The sequence below is a fragment of the Amyelois transitella genome, chromosome Z (assembly GCF_032362555.1).
Source record: "Amyelois transitella isolate CPQ chromosome Z, ilAmyTran1.1, whole genome shotgun sequence".
In the NCBI taxonomy this organism is placed as follows: domain Eukaryota; kingdom Metazoa; phylum Arthropoda; class Insecta; order Lepidoptera; family Pyralidae; genus Amyelois; species Amyelois transitella.
The window spans coordinates 1,128,802-1,154,836 of NC_083535.1; the positions used below are offsets into that span (position 1 = coordinate 1,128,802).

General features: G+C 38.1%; 1 protein-coding gene across 1 annotated transcript in view; it reads left to right on the plus strand.

The window, feature by feature from the left end:
* Positions 1–26,035, plus strand: part of LOC106130497 (uncharacterized) — a 56,849-nt gene that overhangs the window by 25,914 nt on the left and 4,900 nt on the right. Inside the window, exons 8-9 of the mRNA XM_060953888.1 lie at positions 19,849–20,000; positions 23,300–23,398. Of these exons, the coding sequence (XP_060809871.1) occupies positions 19,849–20,000; positions 23,300–23,398 (251 nt within the window). The remainder of the gene's footprint in view (positions 1–19,848; positions 20,001–23,299; positions 23,399–26,035) is intronic.

Below are 26,035 nucleotides of genomic sequence, written 5' to 3' on the forward strand. Positions count from 1 at the left end.
CTGAAGAACATTGCCCAGGAGAACACTGCACAGTAAGTAATTAAAGCAGGTCATAGGACAGCACTATCAAACTGAGCGTATGATGATGCAGGTCGCTCTGATGGAGGACTGGAAGTTCGCCCTGGTCATGCTGAACGACTCGAAGAACTTCGACCAGGAGATCACTTCCCAATGAGTAATAATACGGGATAAATCACACAGATAGCCGCCAAGTTCAAAACTTGTGTCAAGGATACTTTATTCTTTATCAGGTTTTAATACAGTTCAATTTGAATCCAATCTGACTGAAATTGAAATAATATAAGATAACAGAGAAGTGATAAGTTCTGGTGAATGTGATACAGATCATTCCTATTATTTCCAAGACCCTGATAATTGTGGATTTGATCCAGCAAGGTCAAGGTCGCTCAAGCAGAAAGTTTTATAATGGCCAGCATATATTCACCTTTGCTTTAGGTACTCTTTTTAATAACAGCCGTATAACGAGCTAAAACGTTCAAAGAATCCCTCGTAAATCTTCGGAAAGCCGTTGCATAGAAATGTTTGAGAGCATATTATAAAATTATCCCGCTTGCTCCGAGTGGGAAGACCTTGAAATTCAAAGGAAATTGGAATGTTAGAGCATGTGCATTCTATTCAGCTTACACGTTTGTTTTCTTCTAAAAAATTCTTCTATAATAAAATGGCATTTTGATGCACACCCATCAAAATGCCATTTTTTTATAGAAGAATTTTATTTTTGCCGTGGGTAGTTCCCGTAGTGCCGGGAACGCACTAATAAAAAAGAATAGGACCACTCCATCTCGTTTCCATGGAGGTCGTAAAAGGTGACTAAGGGATAGGCTTATAAACTTGCGGATTCTTCTTTTAGGCGATGGGCTAGCAACCTGTTACTATTTGAATCTCAATTCTATCATCAAGCCAAACAGCTGAACGTGGCCTATCAGTCTTTTCAAGACTGTTGGTTCTGTCTACCCCGCAAGGGATGTAGACATGATTTTATGTATGCATGTAAGAATTTTTTTGTCGACGTCTTAGACAGTTTTGTCAAAGGTGGACAGGGTGTCTATCTAAACTAATATAAGATAAATAATAATAATATCTCATCTAAACTTTGTCTCAATAATCTTTTTTTTGAGTTTTCTGCACATCTTGGTGTTACAGTTTCTCCAAAACTACAGTGATAAATGTGAGATGATTACCTATGCCTGATGATCCAAGTTTTAAACCTCATGGCTGTGATATAATATTTAAAGCTGTACATTTTGAAGTATTTGGATAGGTATATGATGCGAAAAATATTATCCAAACAAGTAAAATTAACGTTATAAAAGTATAATAAAGATGGTGAAAACTATATCTAACCCCTGGTCAGTCCACCCTTGTGATCGCGATCTCACCTTTATTAAAAAAGTTTATTAATTCAAATTTTAAATCTATGAGTCGCCATAAATCTTCAGTGCTGTTGTTTTCCTAATACGTTACGGTGTTTTTTCACTATAATGTTACTTCTTCTATATTATGTAGTATCATTCGGCTGACCACCTCAACGGTGCCGTCGAATATTTTCGAAACAATTGGCTCTGTCTATCTCGTAAAGGATAAAGACGTGATTTATGTATGTAATAACTGTCCTTACGTCACACAACGGCAATATGTTCAACGAATTAATGAATTTAATTTCGAGACAAAACCTAGTTTTAATATAAATCTCCAAGTAACAAATAAATAAACACAGAACAATTAGGAGTTTAAGAATTGTGTAATGGAATACACAGTCAATGATACTATATTTTATAATAAATAATCATACAGGCAAACATAATAGATTAGTTGATAAAAAATATCACATTACTTCTTTTTCTTCTTCTTCATCTAGAAAAAGTAATGTGATTTTTCAAAAAAAAAAATATCACTTTGCTTACCTAAATAAATTGTGTTTGGTACCTATGTATATTAAGACTGTAGTGATCTGAAACTGTGGTGAGTTAGGAAAAGTCCAATATGTTTGCTAACATACATATGTCATGTCACAGTCGAGTCGATCAATCGCCCCTGTGTAGGTGTCCCGGAAATTCATATCGATACAACACGGCTTTTCGACCGGGAACCGGGGTATGTTCCTGGCATTTCATGTGTAGCAATCACATTTTGACGCTAAATCTTGTCCACCGGGAGAATAAAGCATATTTACCTACAGTCATACATAATTACATATAATCTATAATCACGTCTGTATCCCTTGCGGTGTAAAAAAATAATAGGACCACTCCATCTCGTTCCTATGGATGTCGTAAAAGGCGACTAAGGGATTGGCTCATAAACTTGGCATTCTTCTTATAGGCGATGGGCTAGCAACCTGTCACTATTTGAATCTCAATTCTATCATTAAGCCAAACAGCTGAACGTGGTTTTTCAGTCTTTTCAAGACTGTTGGCTCTGTCTACCCCGCAAGGGATATAGATGTGACGATATGTATGTATGTTCAGATAGTGACAAGTTGCTAGTGCATCGCCTGATAGACATGCCAAGTCGTTAGGCCTCTGCCTTGCCTGACTTTTACAGACAAAAAAAGCAAATGGCTCACTCTATGGTTCTTCTTCACTCCTTCAAATTCGCGCAGAAAGTAATATATATGCAAATTGAGACTTTTTTGCAAAATTTTTTTTTAACTAATAAAGAGGGCTTATCTCTATAATATATATAATATACTTGTTGTTTGTTGGCTGGAAAAGATAATATAATATAGTATCTCGTCTAGCCAACCTTAAATTTACAAATAAACAATAGTTTTTCTTTACCCCTAGTAAACAAAACCTCTTATATACATATATGTATGTAGCTATTAATACTTACTCTTTATATTAAATAATGTCTAACATCCTTTTGCTTGATTCTCATTATTCTGCAGAGCCATCTTAGGTTTCCGATGTCAATATTGTCCCATCAAAAGATGTGATTGCACTTTTCACAATATCCAGTGTCAGGGTTAAGTCTCTTTGTCTTGACGTTATTGCGCATCTCCAGTTTTATAAAAGCCACAATTAACTATAGTACCTACCTCTTCTCTTTGAGCTTGTCTGAGATATTGGTTTTAGGGTATCGTAGTTCAGAGTAAAATGGCCAAAACCTTATGTTTGGTTCATATATACTAATATTGTAAAGCTGAAGTGTTTGTCTGTTTGTTTGTTTGTTTGGACGCGCTTATCTCAGGAACTACTGGTTCGAATTGAAAAATTATTTTTGTATTAAATAGACCATTTATCGAAGAAGGCTGTAGGCTATATAACATGACGCTGCAACAATAAGGAGTGAAGAAATAATGGAAAATGTAAAAAAAAAGTAGATAATTATTCATCCTTGAGGGCTTCAATGATGCCCAAAATAACTATTCCACGTGGACGAAGTCGCGGGCACAGCTAGTTAGTTATATAATTACATACCAACGTACAATTTAATCACGTCTATATCCCTTGCGGAGAAGACAGAGTCTTGAAAAGATTGATAGGCTGGTTTTAATGTTAGAATCGAAATTCATATAGTGACAGGTTGCTAGCCGTTGCCTCAAAGAAGAATCCCAAGTTTATAAGCCTATTCCTTAGACGACACGAAAAGGCAGTTGCGGGCAACAAGCTAGTATTCAATACTCGTAATATCTAACATCATCTTGCCTGATTTTTTAAAAGTACAGAGCCGACCGAATAAAATAATATACCTAGATATTCTTTATTTTCACTTTCTTTTCTTTATTTTCACTTAAAAATAACCAACAAACTGTACGGAATCTTTACCTCGGTAAAAAAATTCCGCCCGTTTCATTTTGCCGCCATTTTGTTGAAACTACTGCACCTTGCACGCGCCAAGGAGATAGGATTATGTTTGTACGAGAAACTTGTTGTTTGAACGCAATTTTTATTAGATTAAAACGGAAGACCTTTCCTTTGGTGGGATTTTTCTTCATCTTTCAAGTTTCAAACAACTTTGCAGCTTAACCTTGGCTTTGTCAAGCTCTACGGCCAAGGTCGAAAGCGTATGTGCAAATAATTATGTTGACATAATTCTATAGGTTCTAATGGAATATTCTTAAAGTCACAGTTTAGTGTTTAACCTTTAGAGATGAATAGAGATTAAAACTATATACATATAGTCACGTCTATATCCCATTCGGGATAGACAGAGCCAGTCATCAGTCTTGAAAAGACTGAAATGCCACGTTCAGCTGTTTGGCTTAATGACAGAATCGATATTCAAATAGTTACCTGTAACATCGCCCTAAAAAACAATCCCAAGTTTACAATACAATACGATAATTCTTTTTAGTATATTACAGCAAATTCACAATCATGTATTAAAAACACAGCAGCAAAAGGCGAAAAGATTAAAGCCTATCCCTTAGTCGCCTCTAACGATATCCACGGGAAAGAGATGGCCACAGTGGTCCTATTATTTTTTTATATTGGTACCGATTACTCCACGGCATTAAATTTATATAGTGTACCTACCGTGTGGTTCCCGGCACCAAAACAAAAAAGAATAGGACCACTCCATCTCTTTCCCATGGATGTCGTAAAAGCCGACTAAGTGGTAGGCTTATAAACTTGGGATTTTTCTTTTAGGCGATGGGCTAGCAACCTGTCACTATTTGAATCTCAATCCTATCTTAAAGCCAAATAGCTGAACGTGGCCTATCAGTCTTTAAAAGACTGTAGGCTCTGTCTACCCCGCAAGAGATATAGACGTGATTATATGTATGTATGTACCTACCGGAATTCGCCCGGACGAAACCGCGGCGTAACAGCGGTTACCAATAAATCCAATGCCGAACTAAGTTTGACAAATAATATCGCCACGGAGGTCCAATTAGCGGTATTAATAACTCTATATTTCATAAAGTACCTACTGCGTATCACCAACATGCAGACATTGGACGAAATATTTCTTCTTTCTTACCGTCTCATTCATACATAGGTACCTACATCTACGTTTTATTCCTTATGGAAAAACGAACTTCCTCTGACTCTCCTGGGTCTTGGATGTTTATCTATATAATTATACATATAATCACGTCTATAACCCTTGCGGGGTAGACGGAGCCAATAGTCTTTAAAAGACTGATGATAGGCCACGTTCAGCTGTTTGGCCTAATGATAGAATCGAGATTCAAATAGTGACAGGTTGCTAGCGCATCGCCTAAAAGGAGTATCGCAAGTTTATGAGTCTTCTATTGGTGCCGGGAACCACACTGCATTAACATACAAAACAGCACTAAACATACAGCGATGGTACAAAGGCGGAACTTATCGCTAATGCAATCACATATACACATCCGTGCCGTGTGGTTCCCGGCACCAATACAAAAATTCATATCATTAAGCCACACAGCTGAACGCGGCCCATCAGTCTTTTTAAGACTGTTGGCTCGGTCTACCCCGCAAGGGATATAGACGTGACCATATGTCTGTATGTATGTATGTATACACCTATAATTATAGTTTCAAACACGGTATGGCAATTCTATTTGACGTGAGTTCACAAGAGCTATGTTATATGAATTATCCTCATAAGTACACAAATATTTTGCTTAATATAATTGTAATTTAATTAGCTACTCTATCGCATTGGGTAACACTGTAATGATAGGGTTGGTTATTGTCAATCCTACTACTATTATAAAGGCGAAAGTTTGTATGGATGTATGGATGTTTGTTACTCTTTCACGCAAAAACTACTGAACCGATTACCATGAAATTTGGTATGTAGGTAGCTGAAGACCCAGAATAACACATAGGCTACTTTTTATCCCAGAGTTCCCGCGGGATTGATAGGGTTTCCATGCGGACGAAGTCGCGGGCGGCCTCTAGTAAATAAATAAATAAATAAATATTTCCTTATTGCGATTTCTAAGGGGGTCACCCAGACAGACAGACTCGATTCTCGCTTACAATATCACGGTGATTAGTTGTCCAATTGACAGTTTTGACACATGCAACGGCGGGGCGTCCCAACGTCTTGTTTACCTGTTGTTTTAATACTAGCTTTTACCCGCGGTTTCTCCCGCGCAATTGAATATTTAGCGCTATCTAGAAAAAGTGATGAATTTAACGCCATCTATATAAATACAATGGAATTAACAACACTTAAAAAATAGCAACGAATTGAATATAAAGCCATATATAAAAGAATGCCGTGTAGTTCCCGGCACCAATACAAAAAAGAATAGGACCACTCCATCTCTTTCCCATGGATGTCGTAAAAGGCGACTAAGGGATATGCTTTCAAACATGGGATTCTTTTTTAGGCGATGGGCTAGCAACCTATCACTATTTGAATCTCAATTCTATCATTAAGCCAAATAGCTGAACGTGGCCATTTAGTCTTCAAGACTGTTAGCTCTGTCTACCCCGCAAGGGATATAGACGTGACCATATGTATGTTATGTATAAAAGAGTACAGGTTTTTCGCAATTCCCATGGGAACTGTGGTCTTAGAGCTTGTGGTCTCAATATTTTGTTACCACGAGGAAGGTCTGTTTATATTACATACATACAAACACAAATAACGCCTTTGTACCGGAGGGGTAGGCAGAGACCACATCTTTCCACTTGCCACGATTCCTGCACACTACTATACGTTCATCCACATTCATATATTACTTAAATTTCAATTAAGTAAATCATTATACATTATAAAAATATATTCTCTCGTCCACGTCGTTTATTTTGTAATTCTAAGTTTATTTTATTGTGAAGTTGTATGGTTATTGAAGAAAATGCTGCATTGCAGTTTGTTATCGCTTCAACTGCACTGACGCTTTGATAGCGGCACAAATTTTAGTTTTAAGTTATTTATTCGACGTCAAACAAGGTATCACTTTTTGGTAATTATAACTACTACCGCTTTCAAAGCACATGTGTAGAAGAAGCGGCGAAACAAACTACACTGCTGCATTTTCACCGGGCGTCAATTTACAAATATAGATCTCTTAAATCTAAATCGTGGACGAATGCACATTGTCTACATTAAAAAAAATGAATGAATGTAAAATTAATGCTTGATACTAATATTTCGTCAATTATGTCAATTATGTATGATAATTATTAAGTTGTGTTCTTAATGTACCATGATCTATATACACTAATATTATAAAGCTGAAGAGTTTGTTTGTTTGTTTGAACGCGCTTATCTGAAGAACTAATTATTCGAATTGAATTTTTTTTTGCGTTGAATAGGTAGACCATTTATCGAGGAAGGCAATTGGCTATACAACATCACGCTGCAACATATAAGGAGCGCAGAAATAATGGAAAATGTGAAAAAGAAAACGGGGCTAATTATTAATCCTTCAGGGCTTCAATGATGCCCAAAATAACTATTTCACGCGGACGAAGTTGCGGGCAAAGCTAGTAATCAATAAAAATGTTGAATTTGAATTTGCGCAAAGGTTAATATTGTCATTATTTTTTTTAACGTTCGATCGAGTTTCAATGTGGGTTTGTTAAGTCTAGCATCTAGACGACACAATGTTTGTTTAAAGACTCCATTGTTGGGTAAGTCGATATTCTAGGTATGTGTTTATTTTTATACATCTTAGACAGGATTACTAATAAGAGTTTGCTCTTGACTGGCATGAATGACATCTTTAGATTTACCTACCTACGGCCGGCCTGTTTGACAGTATTGTTAGTTTACGTTTATATATATTTTATAAAACAAAATACATACATACATATCCCCTGCGGGGTAGACAGAGCCAACAGTCTTAAAAAGTCTGATGGGCTGCGTTCAGCGGTGTGGCTTAATGATATAATTGAGATTCAAATAGTGACAGGTTGCAGGCCCGAAACTAGCCAAAAAAAGGACAATCAAAATTTGACTGAGACGACATCAAGACACGACGCCTTGAACAGCCAAAAATCTGGTTTTAATCTGACCGACCTATCAGAGCCTCGGCTCGTTCTTTCACATTTTGCTAAATGGCGATTGATTCAAAATTTTTGGAGAAGAGAAACAAATCTGCCGGCACCAATATAAAAAAAGAATAGGACCACTCCATCTCTTTCCCATGGATGTCTTAAAAGGCGACTAAGGGATAGACTTACAAACTTTGAATTCTTTTTTAGGCGATGGGTTAGCAACCTGTCACTATTTGAATCTCAATTCTATCATTGAGCTATCAAATAGCTGAACGTGGCCATTCAGTCTTTTAAAGACTGTTGGCTCTGTCTACCCCGCAAGGGATATAGATGTGACCATATATATTATTTATTATAGAAACAAATAAAGTACTATCCGAAAATAGCGGCCAATGAAAACTTCTGGAGATTTGCCTCCGGCTGTGAAATAACCCTTTTCCCACTCAGGTCAGTCAGATATGTCAGCCAAAGTTTGACTGAAACATTTGGGTCATACATCTGTCTAATTCACAAGGGTAACAGTGTATGATTTATACTTACACTAGTTTGTGTCAGCGACTTTGACCACTAGAATTACGCTGATAATTATATTGCTAGGTTAATACTCAAATGAGTTCTATGAAAAGCTTATCAATCATGTAATTTCGTGTTAAATATCGACATTTCATTAATTATTAATTCCACTGATTGACTGATGCTAATTGCGAATACCTAATGATCATTCTAATAATATATTTCATTACTTTGTGCCTGCAACTTCATATTCGTATGGAGGCTCCATACGAATATAAATTAATAAATATATTATAAACGTGTGAAAGTGGAAAGAGGTAGTCTCTGCCTACCCCTCCGGGAAAGAGGCGTGATTTTATGTATGTATGTATGTAAACTTGGGGTTCTTCTTATAAGCGATGGGCTAGCAACCTGTGACTATTTGATTCTCAATTGTATCATTAAGCCAAACAGCTGAACGTGGCCTGTCAGTCTTTCAAGACTGCTGGCTCTGTCTACTGATGTCGTAAAAGGTAAATGGTATAAGCCCTTTTACGACATCCATGGGTATATGGAGTGCTCCTATTCTTAAGTGTCGGGAACCACACGGCGTTTTAGTTAATCTCTTGTTATATATACATAAAACACGCCTCTTTTCCGGAGGGGTAGGCAGACGTCTCCGTTTAGATCAGGTAAGTTGCTCAAGGCCTGCCCATTCCACTTGAAACACGGGCTATAAAGGATTCATTCACACTCATCAATTTTTATACCAAAGTTATATCAAAAAGCATTGTAAAAACGATTTCATATTGAAATGCAATTATTTAACTCCCAAAATATATCGGAAGTACCAAAGTTATAATAAAAAGCATTGTAAAAACAATTTCATATTGAAATGCAATTATTTACCTCTCAAAATATATCGGAAGCTCTGTCTGTTTCAGTTATTAAGCACGATAAGTACTTATTGCAAAATAATTTCCTTTCATCAATTTCGGTTCATTAGCTTTGATGATAGTTGGAAATACCTTTGATTATTGACTCAAATTTTGCATCCGTATAATTGGAAAGGCCAGACGTACAATTATTTCAAATATTTGGTCAAATTAATAAATTTGTGTTTCAATTGTTATAAGCTTTGTTCAATTAAGTTTAAATTTTGCTTTTTATCCCTTAGTTTTGTCCCCTACTCGCCTGTGTGGAGACGAGCGCAGGGTTCACATGAGACCATGACATTGGCTTAAAGACACGACTCCCGTCTCACCTCCACAATCTTTGCGGGGGATACTTGACCATTGTTAAATCATACATACATACATTTGGTCACGTCTATATCCCTTGCGGGGTAGACATAGCCAACAGTCTTGAAAACCGACAAGCCATGTTCAGCTGCCAGGACCAATGATAGAAATGAGATTCAAATAGTGACCAGTTTACCAGAGATAGAGATGGTTTAGACCAGCACATCACCCAATAAAGAATCCCAAACCTAAAAAAATAAGTTTAATCCATTTTATAGTACCTACGCTCGATACATAGTCTCTGCCTGCACCAATGGGAAACAGGCGTGATGGTATGTATGTATGTACTCTCGATACAAGCTCTAAATTTGATACTAGTGCCGTAATAGGAGCTCTTTGCCTTTCCATAAAACGTGAGAAAACTAGATTTCGCCCGCGCATATTTCAAATTTGGTGCGAAATGCGGTCTCTGTGTTTAAACCAACGACAGTCAAAGACTAACTTTATTGCTCGGTGGTACGCTGTGATATTTTCTTGATCCGGCTACGTAGACATAGATCACGCTAGACCGCGTCAGTGAAATTGAAGTGTACTTGTGTGTTTTGTCGAAAAACAGAGTGATACCTGATACCTGAATGATATAAACATTTGCCTTTAGCTATTTGACGACAACCAATGTTGTGAACTAAAAGCTATGACAATTATTAAATAATAAAATGAATAAAAATTACATGCTGATAAAAGTGGCCTCTCATGTTTTTTAAACTGTTGGTTTTCTCTACCCCGTTAGGGATAAAGCTGTGATTACATGCATGTGATTTACTCACTGGAGTTGCGTTGCAATGTATTTTTTTTTTTGATAATCACTAATATAAGCTACTCATACACTTCTCGTAACGATTACGTAATTTGTATGCTAAACCACGTGGAAAAAGGACTATAAACTTTCTTTTTACCAAACAGTATCTGCAGTTGTCGTGAAAAATGGTAAAATTTAAGTATAAACAGTGAAATACTTACTATATACTCGAGAAACTCGGCTATTGTACATACGATTGAATTGGCGCTATCTAACTTGATCTATCTCTGTGTCCGGGCGCAATGCACGTGCACTTCAATTTCAATGTCACTGTCAAGGCCCCAAGCGAATATTACATATGCACAGAATTGGGTTCACTTTATTTTACGCTTCAATTTATTTCCCACTATCTTTCAGCGGCTTCTTTATGCGCGAAATGACAATCTTGACGCTATCGGAAACTCCCTAAGGATAGGTTCCTTGCTATGCTATTTCAACTTTCGACTACCAGTTTTTTATTAGATTGTGCCTGTAGAGTGAGTCGGTCACACGGAGATTTCTTTATAAATCTATACTAATATTATAAATCTGAAGAGTTTGTTTGTTTGTTTGAACGCGCTAATCTCATGAACTACTGGTTCGAATTGAAAAATTCTTTTTTGTGTTGAATAGACCATTTATCGAGGAAGGCTTTAGTCTATATAACATCACGCTGCAACTATTAGGGGCGAAGAAATAATGGAAATTGTGAAAAAAAATGGGGCAAATTATTCATCCTTGAGGGCTTCAAGGATGCCCAAAATAATTATTCCACGCGGACGAAGTCGCGGGCAAAGCTCGTGTATAAAATAAAATGGACCTACATTTTATATCAACCTATCAGTTCTTTTAAGCGATGGGCTAGCGACTTGTCACTATTTGATACTCAATTCTATCATTAAGCCAAACAGCTAGCCTAGTTGCCTATTGGTCTTTTCGAGCCTGCTGGGTTTGTCTACCTCGCAAGGGATAAAGACGTGATTATATGTATGTATAGTTACAAAAGGAAAGATAGGCGTGATTATATATATGTTTCAATAATATACATACAGATTAACAGACGCAGGAAGCGACTATTTATAGTATCCATTGATTAGTGCAGCGAAATATAATTGATTCAAGCCGCGTCAGTGACTGAACGAACATGCCCTTTTGAGTACCTCCCACAACCGCCTGTATAGTCGTGTATGTTCAAAAGGCAAACATCCTGTAAACTCGCGCTGCTGTAATTAAATTCCTGGTCTCAGTTCAAACAACTACGCAAACAAACTCGGTTAATAGTGCTTAACACTGAAACGATAAATTTGTATTGCTCTTAAGTGAGAGTACGTTATTACATACATACATACATATAAACATATTATCACGTCTATATCCCTTGCGGGGTAGACAGAGCCTACAGTCTTGTAAAGACTGACGGGCTACGTTCAGCTATTTGGCTTTAAGATAGGATTGAGATGAATCTCATTCAAATAGTGACAGGTTGATAGCCCATCGCCTAAAACAAGAATCCCAAGTTTATAAGCCTACCGCCGCCTTATACGCCGTGTGGTTCCCGGCACCATTACAAAAGAATAGGACCACTCCATCTCTTTCCCACGGATGTCGTAAGAGCCGACTAAGGGATAGACTTGGGATTCCTCTTTAATGTAAATCCCTGCCAATCTAAGGTCTGCCGCGCCGATGGATGCATGGCTAGGGGCGAGCCTAGTCTCGAGCGTGCCACTTCCGCCATGGGGTTGGGCGACCCCCAGGTAATGGCTAGCCTTACCCTGGCATGCGGGGCTCTGCTGGGGCGGACAAAATTTTTCCCTAGCGTCTCGTGGGAATCGCATTATGAACCTTAAAAAGCATAGAAATGGCGGCGATGGTGTCCGCACCCCATCACGTCTCGTTCCCGGCGGGAGCGGTATGCGGTCTGCTGAAAGCCGCTTTGCGACGATGAATGTAAGAGGAGGAATGAAGGATAAGATTGAGGAAGTATGCCAGATGATGGATGAAAGACGTTTGGATGTGTTGTGCGTGAATGAAACGAAGCGGAAAGGATGCGACGCGACGCAGCACGGCCCTTACACGGCGTATTGGTCTGGAATTTCCAGTACCAGCCGAGGCTGTCAAGGGGTCGGTCTAATTCTTTCTGCACGAATGGCTGAGTGCGTGAATGAGTATGAGTGTGTCAGCCCTCGTCTTCTATGGATTAGGCTGAAAGTTGGAATCACTCGGATCTTCGTTCTAGGTGTTTATGCACCTTGGGATGTGGGTTCGAGGGGTACAACATCAGCAAAAAGCGAAAACGAGGAGTTCTGGAATAGTGTAAGAGAAGTATTGAAAGTTACCAAGCCAAATGAGAAGATTATTATGTTAGGTGATTTTAATGGATGGGTGGGTGTAAAGCGTGATGGATATGAAAAGGTGCTTGGTGCGTTTGGTGACGAAAAGGTGAATGATAATGGAAGAAGTGTATTAGAAATTTGTCTAGAGTGGGATCTTTTTGTGTCGAACTCAATGTTTCAACATAAAGAGATCCACACCTACACAAGAGTGGAAGGTATTTTAAAAAGTATGATAGACTTTGTGATTGTAGATGAAAGATTGAAGAACAAAGTGCTGGATACCCGTGCATATCGCGGTGCTGGCATTGACTCGGACCATTTACTGGTGATATCCCGGATAAGGGGTATCTTCAATCGCTGGCGGCACAGGGTAAGGGAGCAAACCAGCGCTTTGGAAAGAGTAAAAGTAGAAAATTTGCAAGATATGGATGTAGGTAAGAAGTATATTAATAGACTGAAGGATGAATTTGAAGATTTAGAGGAAATGAGCGATATTGAAGATGGATGGAAGGAATTTAAAGAAAGAATTGTGAAAGTAGCTGTTGAAGTGTGTGGTGTAAGTAGAAGAAGGAAAGGAAAAAATCACAAAAATGCGTGGATGAGTAAAGATGTGCAAGAACTGGTGCGATTAAAGAAGAAAGCATGGCTGGATTTGTTAGCAGCAAAAGCTAACTTAAGAATGCAAGAGGTTATAGATGAAGATGTGAATGAAGCACGTAAGGAATATAAGAAAATGAAAGATTTGGTTAAGAAAGCTGTGATTAGAAAGAAAGAAGAGTATAAAGAGGATTTTGATAAAAGGCTATCAGAAGACTTTCAGTCAAATCTGAAAGTATTCTGGAAATCCGTAAGGTCAGCCCGAGGAAATACTATAACCAGAGAGCTGACTAGGATCAGATGCCAGGATGGTAGCGTTGTGAAAGGAGAAGAATGTGTACTAAAGATATGGAAGGACTATTTTGAAAGTTTATTTGAAAAAAAGGAAGGAAATAAGAAAGATTTCTGCTATAGCGAAGAAAAAGAGAATGAGATGGAAGGCGAAATTGAAATGTTCGAAATTGTGGAAGCACTTAAGAGTATGAAAGCGGGAAAGGCTGCTGGGTGTGATAGAGTGTCGGTCGAGATGCTTAAAGCAGGAAAAGGCGTAGTAGCTAGTCAGTTGTACTGCCTTTTCAATTTGTGTTGGAGAAGCGGCCGAGTACCCAAAGATTGGTGTAAGGCTGTTATCGTGCCACTTTACAAAGGAAAAGGGTCACAGCTGGACTGCAAAAATTATCGTGGTATAAGCCTGCTTAGCGTCGTCGGCAAATTGTATGCTAAGGTATTGATTAATAGAGTCAGGAATGAAACTGATGACAAAATATGGGATGCTCAAGCGGGATTTCGAAAGGGAATGGGATGTACTGATCAGGTCTTTTCCTTGCGGTGCATAGCCGAAAAGTTTTTGGCCAAGAGTCAAAAAGTCTATTGCACATTCGTAGATCTGGAAAAGGCCTATGACAGAGTTGAGAGGAATGAATTGTGGTCAGCACTTTCTATGCATGGGGTGAGCAGTCTCTTAATACGAGCACTGAAATCCTTATATGAGGATTCGAGTGCTTGTGTCAGGATAAACGGAGCGCACACTGAGTGGTTTAAGATTGAGAAAGGTGTTAGGCAAGGATGTGTTGCGTCACCGTGGCTGTTCAACCTATTTATGGATAGCTGTTTGACAGATTTGAAAGAGTCTAAAAGTGGATTAAGGATGAATGAGTTACTCGTCAAATGTCTGCTCTATGCCGACGATCAGGTTATACTGGCGTCATCAGCGGAGGAGTTACAGGAGATGGTAAACTGTATGCATGAAGCTTTAAAAGAGAAAGGAATGAAAGTGAACGTAAGTAAAACTAAAACACTGGTTTTTGAAATGGAGAAAGAAATGACAGCATGTAATATTTTGATTGGAGGAGAAAAAGTGGAGCAAGTGAAAGAGTTTGTATATCTAGGATCAAAGTTTACATCAGATGGCAAGTATGATAGTGATATTGAAAGGAGAGTGAACGCGGGGAACATGGTGAATGGAGCTTTGCATGCCTTTATGAGCAGTCAGAAACTATCCAAAAAGGCTCGACTGGCTGTGCACAGGGGCGTGTTGGTCCCGACATTAATGTATGGGAGTGAAAGTTGGGTATGGCAAAAGAAGCATGAAAGCAGAATAAATGCAGTGGAAATGAGAGCGTTAAGGAGTATGATGGGTGTGAAATTGAGTGACAGGATAAGGAACAGCGTGATAAGGGAATGTTGTGATGTGAAAGAAGATGTAGTTACAGGAATAGAAAAGGGTATGTTAAGATGGTTCGGTCATGTGGAGAGGATGAATGAAAGCAGGTTGACTAAGCAGATATACAAGGAGAGTGTGGAGGGAAAGGTCGGAGTGGGAAGACCTAGACGAACGTATCTTGATCAAATTAAGGACGTCCTGGTAAAGGGTCAGGTCAAAAGTACCCGAAACCGCCGAGCTTGTATGAAGAGAGTTATGAATGTGGACGAAGCGAAAGAAGTATGCAGAGATCGTGGCAAGTGGAAAGAGGTAGTCTCTGCCTACCCCTCCGGGAAAGAGGCGTGATTTTATGTATGTATGTATGTATGTATAAGCCTACCCCTTAGTCGCCTTTTACGACATCCATGGGAAAGAGATGCCGGGAACCACTCGGCACAGAGTAGGTACATTATTATATCTTATGTATATATAAATCTCGTGTCCGCCTCGTAACTGCAAAATTAATGGCCGACTAGTTGGTTTTCGAATTTAAAAAATAAATAAATAAATGAATAAATATATACGGGACAGATTACCTGTCACTACTTGAATCTATCATTAATCCTAACAGCTGAACGTGGCCCGTCAGTCTTTCAAGACTGATGGCTCTGTCTACCCCGCAAGGGATGTATGTAAGTATGTAGAATCTTATGTATAAAATTCTCGTGTCACAATGTTCGTTCCCGTACTCCTTCGAAACGGCTTGACCGATTCTCATGAAATGTTGTGAGCATATTGAGTAGATCTGAGAATCGGCTAACATCTATCTTTCATACCCCTTAGCGATAAGGGTTGTCTCAAACGCTTAAAAATAGACTCGTATTGAGAGAATGACCTTTCTCTCAATACGAGTACCTAAAGCGATTAAATTAAAAGAAATTAATACTTACTCGAAACTTTTTATTACTTATCCGAACAGTTGCGATGTTTATGGACAATTAAAGGTAAGCTTTAACGACTTTGTCTTTTATGACTTGTGCCCCGGCTGAAGAGTTATTGCCCTGCCCCCCCTTCCCCAATGTTCAATAGGAAATCGATACATGATTAAAAACCCGATTTTAATTCAATCATCATCCCCTTAGTAACGGGAGCGGGGGGGGAGGGGGGGGCATGGAGGAGAGTGTCATAATGTAATGGGGGATGTTCTTTGCTTAAAGGGCACTATAAGCCGTGTGGTTCCCGGCACGAATAGAAAAACAGAATAGGACCTATCCATCTGGTCCATCCAAGCCAAACAGCTGGCCTATCAGTCTTTTCAGGATTATAGGCTCTGTCTTAATGACGTGACTTTACGTATGAACCGCCTCCAATAGATATCCTCCCTTTTTGAAATTAAGTTTAACAACGTTGCTTTTTATTGGTAGTGCTAATTTCGTCGATCTTTCGTAGATGGCGTTAAATTCGTCGCTTTTTTTCTTAAAAGGCGTCTTTTTAATGGTCACGCGGACGGTGCTGCGGGGAAAAGCTAATTTAATAAATAAATATATACCTACGGGACAAATTACACAGATTGAGTTAGCCTCGAAGTAAGTTCGAGACTTGTTTTACGAGATACTAACTCAACGATACTATAATTTATAATAAATACTTAAGACCAATTTTATAAACATCCAAGACCCAGGCCAATCAGAAAAAGTTCTGTTCTCATCATGCCCTGGCCGGGATTCGAACCCGGGACCTTCGGTGACACTGTCAAGCGTACTACCGCTGCGCCACATAGGCCGTTAATAAATCAATATTAAATACCAACATCTGACCTCCGCTCGTGACTTGCGCCGCGGCCTGTTGGTGCGCTGCCGTCTGACCTCTGACCTTGCACGGTATAACACACTTCGCTGCTCAACTTTGAACTCACAACATTTTTCCACTCGCATCTCCAACTATTCGTTTCAAAATACGTATCGTATAGTGCAGGCATAACGTCTTATGTTAAATGTGAATATGCGTTTAAACTCAATTAGTATTAAAATGCTAGAGTGAGTTTGTTTGTTTGTTATCTCTTGATGCGTTATCTACTGATCCAATCTTGAAATTTTGCGTATATACATATATTTAATTTAATTTCAGTAAAAACAATGTTTTCATGGGATTTGCGCAAAACTTGTTTCCCTCAGTAGGTGGAGCTAAATTCGCGTTTGTAGGTCTTAGAGTACCCACTTAAATATGAATGTAGGTAGCGCTAATAAATTATCTTAATACACGCATGTCGATGGCGCTTAATTCGCGCGGGCGAACCTAAGGGTACAAGCTTGTTATATGTATATAAATATGTTGAGGTTCCAACCAAAGATACTTTTGTTTATTTATTTATTTGAACTTTATGCACGTAAAATGTACAACAGGTGGAATTAATGCCACTAGGCATTCTCTGCCAGTTAAATCTTTGAACAAAATACGATGGATGTACGGGTGATGCCAAGTGTTAAAAAATACAAAAATAAATAGGCAAAAATCAAGTCAAAAATATACTACACATTTTTATCTAATCATAAATTCTATCCTTAACTCATTCTTTAGACATAGAATATTTGTAAACCAATTGTATTCTAGAAATAATGTTAGTTACATTATTTCTACTGGATCCGCTCCATAAAAACGTGACATACATGTCTTCCATTTTGGTCAACAGTGTGAATTAATATGTTTCGGCGTCAGCTTGTGACTTGCCCCACCTCCTGTTGTGAGTTACCGTCTCGCTCCTAACCTTGCATCTGTCTTCTAAGGATGTGTTTTGCATATCACAGCTGAGCGGGTTTACACGGCTGCTCTTTTATGAACAAGTATTTATTTTCTAAGCTTTTTATAAGCTTTAACGACTTTGTCTTTTATGACTTGTGCCCCGGCTGAAGAGTTATTGCCCCAATGTTCAATAGGAAATCGATACATGATTAAAAACCCGATTTTAATTCGATCATCATCCCCTTAGTAACTGTAATGGGGGATGTTCTTTGCTAAAGAGCACTATAAGCCATGTGGTTCCCGGCACCGAATAGTAAAACAGATGGTCAGGTCTATATCTCTTGCGGTGTAGACAGAGCCAACAGTCTTGAAAAGACTGGATTGCCACGTTCAGCTATTTGGCTTAATGATAGAATTGAGATTCAAATAGTGACAGGTTGCTAGCCCATCGCCTAAAAAAGAATCCCAAGTTTGTAAGCCTATCCCTTAGTCGCCTTTTACGTCATGCATGGGAAAGAGATGCGTTGGTCCTGTGGTCCTATTCTTTTTTATATCGGTGACGGGAACCACACCACAGTTAAAGTACTACATGTATTAAACGCACACGTGACGTGCCTTTATTTTGTGTCGGACGTTTCGAAACATGTCCCAACGTGTTACGGCTTGAAATCCTCGCTCGTGACTTGTGCCACGACTTGTTGTGAGTTACCGTCTCACCTCTGACCTTGCCCTATCTTGTACACTTTACAGCCTCCTACAACTATCTTGTAGGGATATGATTTGTGTTACACGGATGAGCGATGCACCGAGTCGTAGGTGCCGTCTGGTTCCCGCCACTTTAAAATGGGACCACTCCATATCCTGTCCCTTGGCATCCTTTCCCATGGCTGTCGTGAAAGGTGGCTAAGGGAAAGGCTTATTAATTTGGGATTCTTCTTGTACGTACGAACGGCTGAACGTGGCCTAACAGTCTTTTGAAGACTGTTGGCTCTGTCTACCCCGAAACGGATATAGAGGTGATGATATTTATGTGTGTTCTTATTGTAGGCCAGGAACCTGTCACCATTTAAATCTCAATTCCGTCATTTATCCACATAGCTGAGGGTGGCCTTTCAGTTTTTTCAGAACTGTTGGCTCTATCTACCCCGCGTCGCATTGACTTAACAACATAGATTTATGTATGTAAGGTAAAATGCTCACTCAATTTCCCCAATTAAAATGTCTATATTGAATATTTTTTTTATATATTTATATAAAATATTGTTTTTTTTTCTCAAGTCCGTCATAAAGCCGAACAGCTGAACGCAGACTACCAGTATCTTCAAGACTCTTGGCTCTGTCTACCCCGCAACGGTTATAGACGTGACTATATAAATAATACACGGCCTCTGTGGCTCAGCGGTAGTACGCTTGTCTGTGACACCGGAGGTCCCGGGTTCGAATCCCGGTCAGGGCATGATGAGAAAAGAACTTTTTCTGATTGTCCTGGGTCTTGGATGTTTATCTATATAAGTATTTATTATAAAATATAGTATCGTTGAGTTAGTATCTCGTAACACAAGTGTCGAACTTACTTCGAGGCTAACTCAATCAGTGTAATTTGTCCCGTATATATTTATTATATATTTATTTATTTATTAATAATAAATAAATACGTGACAAATTACACAGATTGAGTTAGTCTCGAAGTAAGTTCGAAACTTGTGTTACGAGATACTAACCCAACGATACTATATTTTATAATAAATACTTATATAGATAAACATCCAAGACCCAGGTCAATCAGAAAAAGTTCTTTTCTCATAATGCCCTGGCCGAGATTCGAACCCGGGACTTCCGGTGTCACAGACAAGCGTACTACCGCTGCACAGGGGCCGTCAATATATAAATAAGTATATGTATATTTATATAACATGTTTTTTTTCTCAATTCCAACATAAAGCCGAACAGCTGAACGCAGCCTACCAGTCCCTTCAAGACTCTTGGCTCTGTCTACCCCGCAACGGATATAGACGTGACTGTATATGAAAATTGTTGTTTTTTTTTTTTTTAGATACGTAAGAGACAAGAAACAACTGCGCGCAGAACTGTCCACAGAGGCCAAAGAGGAGGCCGACCTCAAGAGGATGCTGGACGGAAAGGGTCGTCTGATCATCGAGATGAAGACCTCCTTGCAACAGATCAATGAGCTGCTGTCTAGCGTTGGTGAGATTGGTTTTTATTTTCCTTTTTCAAAAAGACCAACTTATATATTTCTATCAAACTTATATTTGCAACAGATCAATGAGCTGTTGTCCAAAGTGGTGAGATTGGTTTTTTTCCTTTTTCAAAAAGACCAACTTATATATTTCTATCAAACTTATATTTTTCTACTTATATACTTGGAGTACCCGAAACCGCCGAGGTTGCATGAAGAGAGTTATGAATGTGGATGAAGCGATGGAAGTATGCAGAGATCGTGGCAAGTGGAAAGATGTAGTCTCTGCCTACACCTCCGGATAAGAGGCGTGATTTTATATTATGTTTATATTTCTATCTACAAACTAAGGAAGGCACCGTGTGCACCGTAAGGTTGCCGTGTGGTTCCCGGCACTAATAGAATAAATAATAGAGCCACTCCACATCTTTTCCATGGATGTCGTAAAAGTCGATTAAGGAATTATAAACTTGTATTCTTCTTTTAGGTGATAGGCTACAAACCTGTTTCTATTTGAATTTTAATGATATCATTAAGCCAAACAGCTGAACGTAACCTATCAGTGTTTTTAACACTGTTGCCTCTGTTTACCCGCAAGGGATATAGACGTGATTATATGTGTGTATGTATAAACCAAGTTTTACACTTGGGCTTTATACAATTGGAATATTTGATAAAAACTACCTACCTCGGATTACCGACTATACCTTTTCATACAATGCAACAGCGGTTTATCGTTATTGCCGTGAGAGCGTTACAGACAGACATATTCCCACAATGAAGTATAATATTATTATATATCTATTTCCTATTATTATGAATTATATTTTGGAGATATACAATAATAGGGATTCACAACTCCATTGAAACTTGAAACTGATAAATTACCTTGAATGCCAAGTTTTAAATTTTTTAACCGATCAGTCAGTTTTCTTTTTAATTTGTTCATCTCTCTGGCATATTAATTACAAACGCTTCGGTTTAAGTTATATTTTTTTTGCGTAATAGCCCAAAAACGATTAATTTCTCTTAAATGTATTTGTTGACACCGAAAAACAATAACTGCTTAAAAAAATATTTTTATTTATTTTTTGACGCTTCTCCGTAAATGCGACAACATTAGTCATTAGTACTTTTTAATTATTTTTCTAATTACTCCTACGTCCAGACAAAATTAACAACTAAGACTTTTTGTTTTTGTTTGCTTTTTTTGACGATTCCATTTTTCAATTTCTCCGTAAACGCCCCAACAACATTAGCTACTAAAGCATTATTTCTTCAGCGGATCAAAACACGATAATTAACAAATTGTGTATTGCTAATTAATCCAGCCCCCGGCGAATTAATCATCCCAGCTCAATTATGCAGCATTACGGTGCTTTTCCGACAGAAAAGTATCCTTAAAATACTCATGGCCTCCAGCATTCGATGGAAATGAAAGTTTTTTATTTTTGTGAAATTTGTGTCCTGTTTTGATGATTGTGTTTGCGATTGTGGACTCTGTAAGGGACGTGATAAATGTTGGTTGGTTTTGCTATTACAAAATTATCCAGATTTTTCACAGAAAATGGTGTTGTATATATTTATTTTTCAAGAACACAGAGGAATGATACTTAAACAAAAAAACTGTTGTTATTTCATATAGAAACTTATATGGATTCCGCTTATTTCTTTAGACATAACTTTCAGTAGACCCGAGCGAAGAGATATAAAGGCATGACAGACGTGGTACAAAAATAATCAAAAGCATACACAATTTAATAAAATGCAGCATTCAATCAAGAACTAGTCATCCTAATCGCTCGTCCACCGGCGCTCTGAATTACAATCTTTCCTAGATTCAAGTCCATTAAATAAAATGCGAGTGCATTCTTTAATGAGCTGAAGGAACGCCTTATGAATCTTTGTCGAACAAGTAATGAGCCCTTGGGAAATGTTGACTCTCTCGGCGCTTTGCAATTTGCATTCAACGACATGATTGCGTATGCTCATTATTGTAAGACTAAAAGACAAAGGTTATGTTCTTAGGGATTGTTTTAGAAAAAAATTATAACGCGATATTGCTAAAGTAGGAATCTTAATGAAATATAGAGACTAGAAAATTTAAATCATCAACATAATCGTCCTTTCGCTAGCGTGTAAAGTATAATTCTTATACCTACTCCAACAGTAAGTATGCGAAATCTAGGAGATCGGTTTAAAGACGGTAAAAAAACATAATTGCACATTAATTATACCTATTAGTATGTTTTAATAAGTCACTGAGAGATTATGCCGAAACTAATACTCGTACGTTGGTAGCCAAAACTAATTATGTAATAATAGTGTAGAGGAAGAATCAAATTAGAGAATTTCCCAAAATCACCACCAAATGCGCGAAATTAGCTAGTGCAGTATGAAGGGAAACATTTGGAAGCGGCATCCAAAATAGAATCAGGCACGCAATGGCATACCACACTTGCATTTAGCCGCATATTCCGCTTGACTGTTAGATGCATAGCACGCTGCGTGCCCTTTTATGGGGATCCGAAAATCCGACCAAATCACGAATAATTAATGCTTGTAGCTCGTCGCGTGGGCATGAAACGCATAGTTGGTGGCTCATAGCGTGGACATTCAACGCGTTACTCGTAGCTCGTAATGTGGACGAAAGAGATTTTCGTATGGTAATTAATAAAAATTTACAATAAACTGCCAAATTCTTAAAAAAATGAAAATAAATTAAATCTATTTAATAAAAAAATTAAGTCTATGCTCGTCCATAACAATTTTTATTCTATATATGATAACTTAATTCGAATATGTAATAGAATTACAATATGTTTACGTTGTTATTTACCTTGAAAAAAAAAAAAAACAGAATTAGATAATAAATAAATAATAATAAATAAGCACCTATTAATAGATAAATGTAAATTATGCAATACTAGGTTTAAACAATTCTAGTTAGATTTAAAATTATAATGTGATACTAAGTTGGTACCATTATGTATAAGTTAGTATGTCTACTAATACATAATAAATGTTTTCAACATCCGAAAGGGTAAATATGAAGATCTGATCATGATCCTGGGTTGGGGAAGACAGGGTTTCCCAAATATTTAAGATTTTGAAGAGAAGCTACCTGTCTACCTGCATAAGTTTGGGTGTCAATTTGATCCTGAACTAGACCCAAATCCACAACGAGACTATAGTCTGGAAAGGACCAAGAGACCACGTTTCTCACGTGCGGATTGTTTGATGAATTTGAGCTTCAAAATAAAATTGAGAATGCTTCGGCTATATTATCTATTAATTTGTTACCCAGGTGTGGCTACCCAGCCTCGGCCATTCAAAAATGTCCCTCCCGCCATACAGTACGCCCTGGAGGACCAGGTGCAACCCGTGCCTGAACTTGAAGCTGACTGTGAGTAAAACTGTTCAAAGATCTTTATTTCTCAATAAGACATACAAGTCAAAAGTACCCGAAACAGCCGAGCTTGCATGAAGAGAGTTATGAATGTGGATGAAGCGAAGGAAGTATGCAGAGATCGTGGCATGTGGAAAGAGGTAGTCTCTGCCTACCCCTCCGGGAAAGAGGCGTGATTTTATGTATGTATTTAAGACATACATAGTCACTAAGCTGAGAATTTACAATATACTTAAAATAAGTTTTATCGTTTGCACTGCCTCTGGGTATACGAATATTATAACAAAAAAGACTATTGAGGTGAAATTGCACAAGTCATTGGTTCATTAACTTAAATTTAGTACTTAATGTACTTTAAACTGTTTAGCTTTTTTTATCATAAATGAGGAATCTCTTCCTGTTAGCTTTAATTCCGTTCACCCGAAGAGGAGTAAAGAGGAGTATGCCTTTGACCATGGACCTTGGATTAAGAGTGTTTTTACACGAACCGACTCTGACCTCCGTAACATTTGCAGGGGAGCTTTACCCGTACTGGATCGATCATGGTTACACATCCAGTTGCCTGAATGTGCAGGTTTCCTCACCATAATAGCATCGTAATCACCGTAAGAGTATTCAAATTAAATAAATAATATAAAAGGGACAAATTACACTGATTGAGTTAGCCTCAAAGTAAGTTCGAGACTTGTGTTACGAGATACTAACTCAACGATACGATATTTTATATTAAACTAGAGGCCGCCCGCGACTTCGTCCGCATGGAAACCCTATCAATCCCGCGGGAACTCTGGGATAAAAAGTCTGTGTTATTCTGGGTCTTCAGCTACCTACATACCAAATTTCATGGTAATCGGTTCAGTAGTTTTTGCGTGAAAGAGTAACAAACATCCATACAAACTTTCGCCTTTATAATAGTAGTAGGATACTTATATAGATAAACATCCAAGACCCACGCCAATCAGAAAAAGTTCGTTTCTCATCATGCCCTGACCGGGATTTGAACCCGGGACCTCCAGTGGCACAGACAAGCGTACTACCGCTGCGCCACAGAGGCCGTCAAAAGTAATGTACCTACATAACTTCGAGAATAGTTATTGGTACATGGCTGAGGTAGGATTTGAACCTGTTCCTGTTAATGCGCATCACCCTTTTAACCGGCCACTTAAGAATTCCACCATCAACGCTCGTATAAACCTTATGTCCACATATCGTAGAAAGCGATTTAAGACAATAGCAAAGGAAGCAGCGCATAGAAAATTCCCAAGGCAGACAGCCGACCGTAAAAAAGTCGATGATACTGCACCATTTGATGTCTATTATGATCGAAATGTACATTAAATATTTAACAGATTGACCTGCCGCATTCATGATTCAGTGAATTGTTCATTAAGTTCGTATGCACTGGCCAAGCTAACCTATATGTATGTATATGTATATAACAGTTTTACGGTCACGGTCAGAACTGTTTTACAATTGCATACATAGGTACATACATATGGTCACGTCTATATCCCTTGCGGGGTAGACAGAGCCAACAGTCTTGATGGGCACGTTCAGCTATTTGGCTTAATAATAGAATTAAGATTCAAATAGTGACAGGTTGCTAACCCATCGCCTGAAACAGAATCCCAAGTTTGTAAGCCTATCCCTTAGTCGTCTTTTACGTATATATTTATATATTTACATTTATCTTATAATTTGAATGTGCAGGTTTCCCCACGAACTCCCAACTTTCTCCATCATGTCATTCAAAAAAGATTTATTTATGTTTAACACTCACGGTCAGTATGTAACTGCTGGTCTAGTAAATCCAGGGTCTAGCTAGCTATATTTACCTAAGATATTAATCTAGCTAGAATAGATTAATCTTTTAAATCCTGGATTAGCGCCGGCATTGCCGATGAGTTCATAAGGTCAAATGGATTTCCTTGATTGGCTCAAGGAGATATCTCATAAAGTATTTTATTTAGCTTTTATGCTCGTCTGGTACTGAATGAAAATCATCTTTTCGACAAATCTGTCATTTTACAATCGTAAAAATCAATTAAGGGATAGGCAAATGGAATTGGGATTCTTCTTTTAGGCGATGGGTTAGCAAATTATCACTACTTGAATCCATTTTAATCATCATTGAATTCAGATCCATCATTAAGCTATTCATAAAGATGTACGCTTTACTAGATTTTAAGATAAAACAAAAACTTGCCGTAATCTTAAATATTAATTACTTTGACGGCCTCTGTGGCGCAGCGGTAGTACGCTTGTCTGTGACATCGGAGGTCCCGGGGTCGAATACCGGCCTTCGATCTTGGATGTTAATCTATACTCGTATAAATATTTATTATACAATATAGTATCGTTGAGTTAGTATCTCGTAACACAAGTCTCGAACTTACGTCGAGGCTAACTCAATCTGTGTAATTTGTCCTGTAGGTAGGTATATAGGTACTTATCATTTATTAATCAGGAGTTTACATAAAAATACATACATACATACATAAAATCACGCCTCTTTCCCGGAGGGGTAGGCAGAGACTACCTCTTTCCACTTGCCACGATTTCTGCATACTTCCTTCACTTCATCCACATTCATAACTCTCTTCATGCAAGCTCGGCGGTTTCGGGTACTTTTGA